We start from the raw sequence: 12,809 nt of genomic DNA on the forward strand, positions 1-12,809 counted from the left end.
GAATGTTAGAGGGGCAAGATGGGGGTGCATCAGGTCACACTGGCTCTATCCCTGCTGGGCAGAGGAAACGGAGGAGGGCAGAGCCAGGGCACTCAGCGCCCTCCCCTTCGGTCCCGGGGACCCCCGCTTCCCCAGCCGACAGTCTCCGGCAGGCGGGCAGGGCGGCGGGGGAGGGGGGGGGGTGGGAGGCGGGGCGGCCAGGGGGCGGTGAGCCGGGCTCCCTGGGGGAGGCACCGGAAGGCGCCCGGCGCTGATTCATTGCAATAAATTGTTCCCGTCGCGGCGAGGCTTGGTCATCGCCGCTTGAGCCGGAGCTGCAGCAGGAGCCGGAGAGGAGCCTGAGCCACCGGAGCGAGAGGATGAAGATGCAAGCCGAGGTGATCCGCGAGGGCGAGCTGGAGAAGCGGAGCGACAGCCTTTTCCAGTTGTGGAAGAAGAAGCTGGTGGTGCTAACCAAGGACAGCCTCAGCCTCTTCCCCGATGGACACAAGCGGGCCAAGGGCAAGGAGCTGGGCTTCGGCTCCATCCTCAAGGTGGACTGCGTGGAGCGCACGGGCAAGTACATCTACTTCACCATCGTTACTAAGGACCGCAAGGAGATTGACTTTCGGTGCCCGGACCAAAGCTGCTGGAACGCCTCAATCACCATGGCCCTCATCGACTTCCAGAACAAGCGGGCCATCCAGGACTTCAAGAGCCGCCAGGAGATGGAGCAGGCGGCGGGTGCCCAGGAACGGCGGCTGGCCCGGGCGCCCTGAGCCGCCGCCGCCCGCCCCGGCCGGCCCGGCCCCGAGGTGAGCCCCAGCGCGGTGCTGCCGCTCTCCTCGTTTGATTTATTTGTTAAATTACTTTTAATTGTTGCCCCATCCCCTTCACACACCTGCTCCGGCCGTGGGGACTTCATTCAGCCCGCACCGCTCACCTCATCTTCGAGCCGGAGCTGCCGCAGACCCGCGGAGGTGCCCTGCCGCACTCCGAAACCGGGCCGTGCTGCCTGGCTGCGGGGCTTGCTCACATCCCACTCCCGATGCATTGCTGGGAATTTCTGGTGGGAGCTGGCCTCATGCGGGGCACTGAGAAGTACGGCTATGGGGATGGTGGGGAGTAAGAAATGGCAGCTGGCAGTGCTTTCCTGGCAGAATTACCTAAAAATACGGTATCTGCAAAAGTTAATGCTGACCACTTACTCTTCCTTTAAAGCCCCTCTTCTTTGTTTTTTTTTGTTTTTTTGTTTTTTTGTTTTTTTTATCCTGTCTGTTTAACTAACCTTTCTCTTGTTGCCTTTAGAGCATACCACTGGATGATAAACCAGATCAAGTGTCTTGGACTGAAATGGGACAGGGTACCAATGAAGGAAAGCAAAGAAGTGAGCTGGAAGCAGCTTGGTTTTCTCCAAGCCTGTTGAGGCTGCCGAGCAAAGAGCCCTGAGCTTTGCCCGAGATGCATTTAAAGAAAAACCAAAGACTTTCATAAAGGACTTCTAGCAAAGTGTCCACGTGTTTTAAGTGGCACGACTTTGTGAACGATTATCTTCTATTTATGAGACATGAGGAAGAGTCAACAGTGACTGATGGTGTTAAACGCAATTTAAATTATTTGTAGTATCTATATTTGTATTTATTTTGAAGAATGTATTTCAGCAATTACTGGTCTTAATATTGCTTTTGCATTAATATGTCCATTCTGAATAAATTACTTGAAATGTTCACTTTTTATTACTGTACTCTGGGCTGTAGTAACTTTTGTTGATGTATATTTATTTGTGGAGTGGACAGTGGTGTAGTGGCTTTAAAAGAGTGGGTAAGCTCAGCTTCTTGGTGCCCTGGACTGGGCAGTGGGAGGTGGAGAAAGCCCAGATAGCCCATTTGCGTTTGACCTCATAAAACCTTGAGCAGGGACAGAAAGTGTGTTGAGGTCCGATTCTGGTCAGTGGTGGAAATAAGAAAGCTTACCACAGCTTGGGTAAGTGCTCCTTTTGAAGTGCTTTCCCATATAATTGGGTAATGGTGGCTAGAGAAGGTGCAAGAACTCCCTGCAACAGTAAAATGCTGCTCTTTCCTAATGCCCTCTGTCCTTCCCCTGGCCCCTGTAGCTTAGTGCTGTGCTAAGGCAGGAAACTGGATTCTTTATTTTGGAATAACACTGCTGACAATCTATGGGATTCCTTAGCTTAGCAGCAAAGCAAGCTGAATGCCTTGCTCTGTCCTCTTTCTCTACCTCTTCAGTCTTTATATTGAGTTAAATTTCTACAGGATGAGTGGGAAGAATGGAGGTGATGGTCTTTTTTTTCCTATAGCACCTGGACCAAGAAGCTTGGAGGGAAAAAAAAAAAAAGAGAAAAAAAGCAGCTAATTTTCTGGATAAAAGCACTGAAGTTTTATCTTGTGAGGCTCTGGGAGTAACACTGCAGCACACGACTCTGCTCTTGCAGTAAGGACTACAAGCTTAGCAGGCAAAGTACTTGCTGCTAATGCTCCAAATTTGGTAGTCTCAGTCAGGTAATTTCCCCCTCCCAAGATCAGTGAATTCTTGCAGGAGACTTTGTACTGGAGGAAGTTGCAAAGTCTGTAATTACAAACAGCCTGTAGTAAGAGCAAAGGAGACTCAGTATAGGTAACAAGGAAAAAAAACCTAGAAGGAGGGTTGGCTTCTGTTTCTGGAAGCAGCAGAGAGACTGGCACTGTAGCATGCTCCATCAGGGCTTTGCATCTCCTTGCATACCCTGCTGGGCTCCTGCAGAGGCAGGGTTGCACATGATTGAGCTGTGGATGTAGCAAATCATTGCCCACAGCATTTGAAAACCTTTGGCCTTGATCCCCTCTAGCACTAGAATGCCAGATGTGCATTTAATGCAGCAAAATGACACTCAAATGGAGATGTATTTTACTCCTGACTTTCCTTGGTACCATTGCAGGGGGTGAAATAGAAGGCCAAACCAGAGCAGAAGCACTGGCTCCTAATCCCCTTAGTTTCTGTGAATCCAAGCAGGAACGCTGACTGACAACAGCTTAGGATCTAGAGCTATTGACTGCAATGATGGCCACTGAGGGAGGAACCTGATAGCTCCCAAGGTCCCATGGCTACCAGTTACTCCAGCATGGCTTTAAGGCCTTCTCAAACCCATCTGTCCCTTACTCTAAAAGCAAATGCTGATGTAAATGAAGGTATTGTTCAAGTGGGTTTATTCCAGGTATGTGGAATCAAAAATAAAACTCAAGACATCTTTATTTCTGTGGAAAAAGGGAGTTACTTTTCTGCAATTGTGTTATTGGTTTTTCATCTCTGCCAGTGGGATATTACTCTTCAAGAGGTAAACAAATAAACCTATATTAACAATTAGCTGTAAATAGCCAAAGGAGGAGACGCCAAAATGTTTGTATAAAACTCCACCGATGGTTGGGCCCACTGTCCTGGTCAAGGGTTGCACTGAGGCACAAATCCCAAGCATGGTACCTAGGAGAGATGGCAGAGACACACAGATGTTAGGGTGAGAGCAAGTCTTGGGATGGAGAAGTGGAGAAGAGCGTGCAGGATCCCCTTCATCCCTGATGGTGCTCTCCTGCAGTAGTAGCGAATCTTACATTAATTTACAGAGGTCCAATTGGGTTTGTTAAGGCTAAGGATTCCAGGAGGCATGGGGACTAGTTTCCACCATGAGCCAGGTCAGCTCCTTACTGAGCATTCCAGACAACTGTAACACTGCCCAAAAGGCAAGCCAGTACTTACTGCTGCCTTCACCAGGACCCAAGGATGTCTTTAGCTCCAGAAGATGCTTTTGAACCTTGCACCCAGCAGGACTGGTAACTACTGCATAGGTTTAGGGATGGACAGGTAATTTCTAGGGTTGTGGTTGAGACTTCCAAGCAAATCACACAGATTCTTCCAGTAGCCTAATACCCTAGAGCGCCCTGTTCTGCCCAAGCTGCTATTGCCAGTTATTCTCTAGTGTAAGACAGAACAGCTCTTGAGGGCTTAGCAGTTGTGAGAAGCTTAGGTCTAACTAGGTATTTAAGAATAAATAAATAAAACCACAGATAAAGACTGAACCCCCCTTGAAATACTCCTCCTCCCCCCACCTTTGCAAAAAGAACGGATATTTCCATTTGGATGGAAATGCGAGCCCTTCGTCTGGCTGGTCTGGTTCCCCCTTCTTGCAGCTCTCCATTTGCATCCTTAACAGGAACCCAGTTGATGGGGAAGCACCTCTAGTTTGCCAAAGGAAGGTTTTTTTCCACACACAGACAGATGGCCAGGTCATTCCATGGAACGCAAAACTGGCCCCCACACACTTAGTGTGGTCTTCGCCATGCAGTCTTCATGCAGGACACCTATCACAGTCAGGGGAGCAGAAAATACCCAACCAGCCAGAAAACCATTAGTCCCCAGCACCAGGAGGAAGGGCAAGTTGGCAGCATATGCAAGAAACTTGTGCCCTGCTCTGAAACTATGTTTGCAATTATATTTTTTTAATATCAGTACAATTATTTAGACTGTTAGCATCAGTTTTCCACCAAGATATGCATTGAGGCTTTGCTGCCACACAAGGCCAGCAGCATCTGGGAAGGATGAGGAGGATGCTGTCCTGCGTGTGAGAAGATGTGGAGTCAAGTGTGATATTTAATGTGGGTAGCCACAGGGAAATGATCACCAGCTCTGAGAGAGAAAAGGCAGCCAGGTGCTCGTGTAGTACCGGCCAGCGACTGCTGGGCTTTTATCAGCATGCTTAAAATATTTGTGCAATGAGCCTGAGCCAAGGGCGTAGCTGCGCGGAGAGGGAAATCTCCCGGGAAGCGCTGCAGAGCGCTCCTCCCGCGCATGGGAACACAAAGGCAATGGGTGGGACCTCGCCTTGACCCTTTGCCAATGGGAACCATCCCACAACCACCAAACTTTCTGGGCAGGTTTTGCAATTATTTTTCCCCCTCTAGCTATCTGAATTAAACTAATTACTACATACGATTGCCAAACTGGCTCTTATGATTGAGGAGTCTTTTTTCCCCTTTCCATTTTTTTTTTTTTTCTGGAGCAGAAATCTGTCTTCTTAAAAGGTTGGGCCCTCCCTCTGGACTTCTCCAACATGTTGCTGAGAAAGATAATTTCTGTTTAATGGGCTTAAATTAGATCCCTCGTGTCAGATGCCCTCGAGCTTTGGGACATTGTAAATCTCAGCTCTGCAGCGTGGCCCTAGCTCTGTTGCAAAGCTGCAGGTGTTATGGATCCCATTTAAGGCAAGACCTTTAACTGGGACAAGTCACCACGTCAGCAGAAAAGTTCCTGTGTTTTGTACAGCTCTGCCAATGCACATGCTCACCTTCTTTTTCATGACTATCCCACTTTCTGCACCTTCCGTGCCCCTTTTTCTTTCTCCCCAGCTTTTTCCTCCCCTTTTCCCATACCTGGCATGACTCATACCGGCTGGGAGCCCATCCTCCCCTCCTGCCCCAGCCCTCTCCTCCCGAAGGTTTCAGGGTTGGGTGCTGGCAGCTCCTGAAGCCGGGTGGCTCCGTCCCTCCTCCCACCCTCTGCTATGCTGGGCGCCCTGGCTCACCCTCCTTTCCAGCTCACATCCTGTTGCCACGCTTAGATGATGGTGCTGGCCCAGATCAGCCACATGCCTGCGGGGCAGTCACAGGGCCTAATTTAAGGATTAGGTCATCTCTACCAGTAGCCACCTTCGAACCAGCAAAGCCCAAGCAAAGCTGGGGGTTTCAGTGTGCTGAGCCGTGCCTGGCTGCAAGCTCTCCCCCTAAGGTTTTGCATCTGATGTGCAAATAAATCATGAAACATGGGCCCCACCATGCAGGGAGGCTCTGCTGGGCTTCCTCCCTCCCCTGAGGGTGGGGGAGTCTGTGCAGAAACAAGACCTCCATTCTTGGGGAGGGACTGGGTTTGACAAGGGGTGCTTGTGCAGACGCAAGCCCCCCTGGGTTCAGGGCTGCCATTCCACCAGCTCACATGCCCAGCTGAACAACACGTGTGTGTGGGGCAGAATGTTCCCTTCCTGCCTTTGAAGATGAGGAGAGGGGAAAAAAATAATATCAAAGGGAAATGAATGAAATCATTTTCGCTATCTTTGCTTCAATGCAAAGCCCCAGCCATAGGCAAAGAGTAAGTGGCAAACTCATCAGCATTGATAGGAAGTGACCTTGGATCAGACCTAAAAGCAGGATGGTGGAAGCGAGGGATGGTGCCATCCTGCATCCCAATGCTGCCTTTCTGAGACACCTATTTAAAAGGCCAGGATGGGTGACTCAGTGTCTAGCAAGGATGGACAGGTTATCCTTCTGCAACGCCCCATCCGCTCCAGCCTTGCGATGAGGTGGACAACTGAGCTCAGCCTCAGAAAGCCTCACCCTGGCCCAAAGAAAAATCTCTAGAAGCTTTACCAGTCCAAGGCTATCAAAAACATCAGGAAAAGACAGGAGAAAGTCTCAAAAGTGATGTTTCCAAAGGCAAATTCTCAACTTTGATTTCCTTGCTTTAACTAGAAGTTGTTGCAAGCTAGCATTCAGGTTTTTGATGCTGTGACAGTGAGGCTTTTTCATAAAGCCAGATTTCCAAGCTGTTAGAAAAGCAGGGATTTCTAATGCGCCACCAAAATGCTCACTGTGCAGAGCCGGTCGCGGGTTCGCATAGGCAGGAACAGCCTTTCAGCTGCTGCACGGGTGGAGCAGGCGTTGTGGGGTGTCACCCACAGCCAGAGGAGGGATAGCAAGCATTTTAATAGCTGCATTTCACTGCGGGACACCCACACTGTCACTGCCGCAGCTGCTGCGGAGAGGCAGCTCACAGCTCTGCTGCGTCAGGCATTCCTGCCTTCACCCTGGCCCCTGCCCCGGTGTGTCCAGAACAAGCACAAAACCATCCTACGCCGCTTCCCTCAGAAATGCTGCAAGATGAAAGCACAGTTTGAAAGGTGAAGGTCAGGGAGGAGTGTCAGAGACAAGGTTTTCCCCCAGCAGCATCCCTCCTCAGCATGCCCAGTTTCAAGCCAGCTGTAACTGGAATTTGTAGTACCACGTGGCATGGCATCAGCCCAGGAAGGACAGTCAGAAAAAAGTGCTGGATAGCTCTCCCAGTGCCCTGCAATCCCCTCTCAACCATCTGCACCACCCCTTGGGATGCCTCCATCCTGCCATGCCATCCTGCCATGCAGACGCTCCATCCCACCAAGATGCAGGCTGACCTAACAACATAAGAAAGTAGGCAGCAGGGTGAGTCAACTAAGCCCATTTCCCTCTCTGACCAAAGCTTGCCTTCAGGCCTTTGGGCTTTAAAAGCCAAGCAGTGCTCCAGTTTTCCTCACAAAGCCCCTTTGAGAAGAGCCTGGATGAATTCCAGTTTGGCTCTACATCCCAAAGCCATTTGGTGCCCTTCCCCCTTGGCTGTCCCTCCTCACATGAACATTGCTCCAACTCATGAAACAGCATATTTTCTTCCTGTCCAAGTGGAGGGCCTGAGATGCCTCCAGTCCACACATCTCTGGGAGCTAAGTGGTCCTCTCAGGTAGAAATACTGCACTTGGAAATCACAGGCTCCCAGCATTTGTAGGAGATGCGGTGGTCAGCTCTACAAATAAACTACTGAAGTGACATTCAGAAAAGCTCTTCATCCAAAAACATCTCAAAAGTGCTTTATAAACTTTGCACTAATGGGCTGTGCAAACTATAACTTCCATTCTTGATCGGGTCTGTGCAGAAGCATTTGCTCAGGCAGCTGCTGAGGAAGATGAAGGGTGCAGGCCTAGCATCCTAGAAAAGCCCAGCTAAAGCAAAGAGACTTGGGTACCTGGTGAATGCAACTCTGTGAGAAAACACTGAAACAGCCTGAGCAAAAGACATCAAACCAGGTTAACCAAGCTCCATCCTGGGACAAACTCAGCAAGGCTCCCATGACAATAATACAGGCATATTTCCTTCACTGTCAGAACTAAAAACACAGGTATGAAGATTTGTGTGTCTACCACTGCATTTCAGCCTGCTTGTACAGGTAAATACAGTAACTCTGACTGAAAGATGGCCAAAATGTAGAAGAGGGGGCAATTACTGCATTGGGCAAAGCATGTTTCCAAAGGGCAATCAAGAATACCTTCTGGAGACACCCTAAATTAAAAGGTGTGAACAAGCAGCCCTCTCAGGCATCCTCATGGCTTTTTTTTTTTTTTTTTTTTCCTAACATACCCATGGAGAGCAGAATTTGGGTGGGAAAGCCTTCCTTTACAACACCCACCTCTATGGATGTCAGCAGGCAGCACAGGACCAGGAGCACTGGGGTGCGATGTTGTTCAAGCTCATCCTGTATTAACACCAGTGGTCCCCATTCAGCTGCTCTGCTGACACCCATTGCATACAACTGCCAAGCCAGATCTGCTGGGGAATTAGGCATTGGTCGTGAATGTGCCCTAGCGCTTGATATTGGTAGTGTGAGCTAGGAAGCATCTGATGGACTCAAAAAACAAGAAAAGACCGGTCTGATTATTTTGGATGAGCCTTACCAGTATCAGAGGAGGGGACAGCCTTGGTGAGGATGCTGTCGGTGATGGTGCCCAGCGTGCTGAAGGCAAACACCAGCGGCACCGCAATGATGCAGTAGTGCCACACAGTCCTCATCAGGGCCTAAGGGACAGGACACAATGGACCAAGGATCATTAGAGAGAACAAGTGTTGACTTTGTGGCAAGAAACAACCTAGACAAACATAAGGAGTCAAACCCATGATTTACTTAGGTAAATTGTGGGAGCCACAAGTGATACATGATGGCGTGGCTTTGGCTGTTGCAGGGTCTTTCATAGCCCACCATTTGTCTGCAGTGAAGTATTCCAAGCATGTGGAGCAAGTAGCAGATGATACCCTACAATCTGGCAGCACGTTTCTCTGGCACTGCTGTGGGTATTTTTAGCATGTGGGAATTAGTGACGTCCCTTTGCCCTTCCCCCCATCTTCTGTCTCTTGTCCAACTCCTGAGGAAATGCTGAATAGCAGATGCATGTGGTGTACTTCAGGAAGCCTCCATTACTTACACAAAACAGCCTAGAGAAGGCATTTCAGTTCATTATCATAAATAATTAAAACTAAACTGAGTTTGTCAAAATAAATGAGTGCTCTGCATTATGTAACATCATACCTTTGGGATTTCTAATCCTGTTCTGCTGCTTTCTCTCTAATAAATTCACCAAATTCACTAATCTGGAATAGGTCTCCTGGCCATAAGTGCACATTAGCAAGCATAATTAGGTAGAGTAATGATTTTGTTATTGCACATATTCTTAGTGGAGACATCCCTCCAGCTGGTCTAATACTGAAACAAAAGTGCTGAGGCTCCCTTAAGCTGTGGGGCTAGAGTGGCTCATTCACAAATCCTGCTGGTCAAATGAATGGATTTCTCTGGGGCATGGAAAGGAAATTCCCCCTTTCTTGCAAGTCTCCTGCCCTCACCTGTGTCTCAAGGCGTGTTATTGTGGCTGCAAAACATTTTTGTCACTGGTTTAGCCAGAAGTTTCCTTTTCTGGAGTTCTCTCTCTCAAGATCTGGTCCCTGCCTCTTGGCTATAGAAGATGGAGAAGCCCAGAGACATTGCTCGCTAATGACTTGGAAATACTGAGGTTTATTCCTAGTTCCCCTCTAGACTCGCACACAGCCAGATTTCTCTCCTTGGAGGGGCTGTTTGCCTACATTTTGGTTAAGATCTAGGCACCTCTGATTAAGGAACCAGAGAACAAAGACAGAGGAACAGGTATTTGGTTTATCAACATTCAGACACAGAGAAAATAACTCCTTGCTAGGGCAAATGTCATTGCAGGACAACATTGCAGAGCTCAGAAAAAAACAAAACAGCTTTAACCCAATCCTGCTTTGCATGAATTCCCTCATAGGCTGAAGCAATTGGGCAGAAAAGACCAGAGCAAGGTCAGTCCTTCTGTAAAACCAGGGGAAATTGCTCTTTGCCCCCCTGGGAAAGATCTGAGCCAGGCAGACCCCAGTCTCTTCTGCTCCTCAGCCGCTGAGTAGGTAGCACTCTTTTTGCCCTGAACAGATCTGAAGGCATTTTTCAGGGGAGGGAGGCAGGATCAGGAGTTTCAGCAGACAGACCCAGAAAGTACACGCCTGGGAAATGCGGGCAGCGAAGCAGGATGAGGCACAGCTATACCTTCACACAAAGAGAAGAACTTCCCTGTCGCAAGAGCCAAGTCCTCCTACACCCCTGCCCACATGCTCCTGGATTGCATCTGCAGATCAGACACTGCTCTCTGGGGCTCTCTGGGGCTCTCCCCTTCTCACTTTTTCCAGGTGTTACTATATTGCCGAGCTCCCAGCCCACCCCTTCCCTTCTCCAGCTGTAGATTGCTGGGAACATCCTGCAGTCTTTTCCCACCTGGACTGCTGTCTGTCTGTCTACTGCCACTGGTGCCAGTATCCCATAAACCCTTTAGCCCACCTTTCAGTGATATAAAGATGGGTTTCAGAGTGTCTTTTATTAACAGCTAGGCCTTTTCCTCACTTCCGTCCTTTGGGGAGAGGATCTGCTTTGTTTGAAGGCCATGTACAGCAAGGGCACAGCAGGCGGGATGCTTCTCTACCAGCAGTTGTGTGGGATTAAAAGCTTAACACATCAGCCTCTGCATTTGGGGCCTGCTGCTGTGACGGTACTCATCCCCACCGAGACAGAAAGCCACCCTACAAATGGATGTTTTCTTAGCAGCTGCTTGAACAGAGTGCTTTTTAATAAAGCATCCCCACCAAAGAGAATCACAGCTGCATTTGCCTATGAATAGTTCTTGTGGGAAGTCATTGCTGACCCTTGTCCCCAGGCCTGTGATGTCAGGCTGTCCACAGCCTTCTGTGCTTAGCATAATTGCCAACTTTAAAACTATTTCCTTTCCTGGCTCCCCTCCCTGTGCAGCTGATGTCAGCCTCCTCGCACTGGGGCATTAGCCACCCTGTGTGCCACTCCACTGCTATCAAGGCTTACTTTCCTACCTCCAATTAACTCCAGCCTTCCCTCTCGGTGAGACCTCAACACCCTTCCTGCACTATGTTCAGGATCACCAAGCACTGCACAGATGTCCCATGCTAAGGTGACATGTCAATACCAACCAAAACTGTGTGACACCAGTCAGGAGGGACATGTTCTGAGTGTCCTACCTGCTGGCAGCATCTCTGTGAGCCCTGAAATCCCAGAGAGGTGACTGCGCTCCACCTGCAGAGCAATCCCTTCGTCTGCATCCATCCTGCCTTCCCAGCCTCATCTCACACATGCGGTTTAGCCTCAGATTAATTAAGGTGCATAGGTGCCTCATCTCATCTATCTAGCTGGGAACCATGAAGTTCAATACCCTCCAGGTCTTGTCCCTGACTTCCCTATGGCTGTGGCACAGCTGTGGGAATGGCATCCATCTTACCCACGCCAGTGAGAGCACCAGTGCCCTAGCAGCAAGGCTCGAGGCCAAATCCTGCAGGGAATGTCTAAAGGCTGACGCAGCTCAACCATCCTTTTGACCCATCTCACTGCTAGGAACCAGCGCACACCTTTCCTCCATTGCCATGGCTGGGCAGAGCTATCGATTCTCTGAATGTGACTTATCTGAGCAAACACAACTACTGGCAGAGCTACCTACATAAACTCGTTTTTCCAATTACCAGTTGAGATTGGCATCAACTATTGCCTATGCAGACACAACCAGTGACAGGTAACATCACTTACCCCAAAACAGAGGATCAAAATTATTGCCTTGCTACCTCCTTTCCCAAATACTCTCAGCCTGGGGGAGTTAGGCAAAAATAAGGCCCCAGAAGTAAAACACACAACCTCCGTTGTCTCACAGCAGCATACAACCGCAATGATTTTCCGGCCGCACCCCCCCCCCCCCCCCCCATCTTAGTTTACTTTCTGTGTAGTTCAGGAAACGCAGCTGCTGACAAGACCAGGGGCAGTATCTCTATGCAAAGCAGTGACTCAGGAGGGACTTAACAAGTTTCTGTGTGAGATTAATATTTTTTTTAACCCCCATAACTATTACTCACGTGGCTCTTTATTGTTCTTTTGAGTGGTGCATATGCTGAGCACGGCTCTGTTTACACAGAGGTCCAGGGGAGCTGGTTTTCACCTGAGGACCACCCAGCAAGGCCAGTGGTGGCATTTCAAGGGGCAGAACTTGCAGCCAGGTCTCATGGACCTTGTGCCACTGCATTACTAAAAAGCATCATGGATGATTTCACACTCAGCCTTACCATGCCAAGGCCCACGACAGCAAAGACGAAGACACTGAGCTTGAGCAGGGTCATCTCTGTGCAGCGGCTAGTGAGTTTTCCAATGACCAGACCCTGGACAACCTGGGAAAGAAGCACACGAGCACTATAAAGCCCAACATATAACAATTCAAACAAACTCAAAAGAGAACTGCTACAGTGCTTTAAGCAAAAGAAAGCTGGCAAATGGGTTATGCCCAGGGACCTGGCTGTCACGGTAAGTGGCTGGAAGATACAATCCATTATTTCAAGCATTTTTCATCCTAGGAGTAGATCCATCCCATCAGCTTAAAGTCCAGGGTGCATGTCTGAGTTTGCCACCACTGCCTGTTCACCAGAGCTGACTGAAACTTTCTAGACACTTGCAGATACAAATGAATTTTTCTAAGTCACAATATTTTTGTGGAATACAGTTAACACCAAGGTCTTCATCCTTGGCAAGTCCTTCCAAAGAAAAAAATGTAAATTTGTATGCAGAGAAAGAAAATGCCTCCTTTCCTGTACATTCACTTGCCGTTATTTTAAACTGTAAGTACACAAATTGGGTGGTTCATAATTTTGTGG

General features: G+C 49.0%; 2 protein-coding genes across 5 annotated transcripts in view; one reads left to right on the forward strand and one right to left on the reverse strand.

Moving 5' to 3' along the window:
• Positions 1 to 287: 287 nt before the first annotated feature.
• PHLDA2 (pleckstrin homology like domain family A member 2) lies at positions 288 to 1,723 on the forward strand. Its single transcript, XM_057412846.1, has 2 exons — positions 288 to 794; positions 1,288 to 1,723. Exon 1 carries the CDS (start codon positions 360 to 362, stop codon positions 756 to 758), a length of 399 nt encoding a protein of 132 aa, XP_057268829.1. The 5' UTR covers positions 288 to 359; the 3' UTR covers positions 759 to 794; positions 1,288 to 1,723.
• Positions 1,724 to 3,207: 1,484 nt separating this feature from the next.
• SLC22A18 (solute carrier family 22 member 18) overlaps positions 3,208 to 12,809 on the reverse strand; it is a 79,527-nt gene continuing 69,925 nt past the window's right edge. For all 4 annotated transcript variants that reach the window (XM_057412837.1, XM_057412838.1, XM_057412835.1 and 1 more), the window contains 3 exons: positions 12,228 to 12,329; positions 8,495 to 8,615; positions 3,208 to 3,453 (listed from right to left, as the gene is read on the reverse strand). In XM_057412837.1, coding sequence (XP_057268820.1) covers positions 3,266 to 3,453; positions 8,495 to 8,615; positions 12,228 to 12,329 — 411 coding nt within the window. In that variant the 3' untranslated portion in view covers positions 3,208 to 3,265. The remainder of the gene's footprint in view (positions 3,454 to 8,494; positions 8,616 to 12,227; positions 12,330 to 12,809) is intronic.

This window comes from Pezoporus wallicus, unplaced genomic scaffold (assembly GCF_028554395.1).
Source record: "Pezoporus wallicus isolate ANWC-B61680 ecotype Strahan unplaced genomic scaffold, APGP_CSIRO_Pwel_v1 scaffold_6885, whole genome shotgun sequence".
Classification (NCBI taxonomy): Eukaryota; Metazoa; Chordata; class Aves; order Psittaciformes; family Psittacidae; genus Pezoporus; species Pezoporus wallicus.

Coding starts and splice junctions, on each gene's coding strand:
- PHLDA2 (XM_057412846.1), top strand. CDS start 360: ATGAAGATGCAAGCCGAGGTGATCCGCGAGGGCGAGCTGGAGAAGCGG.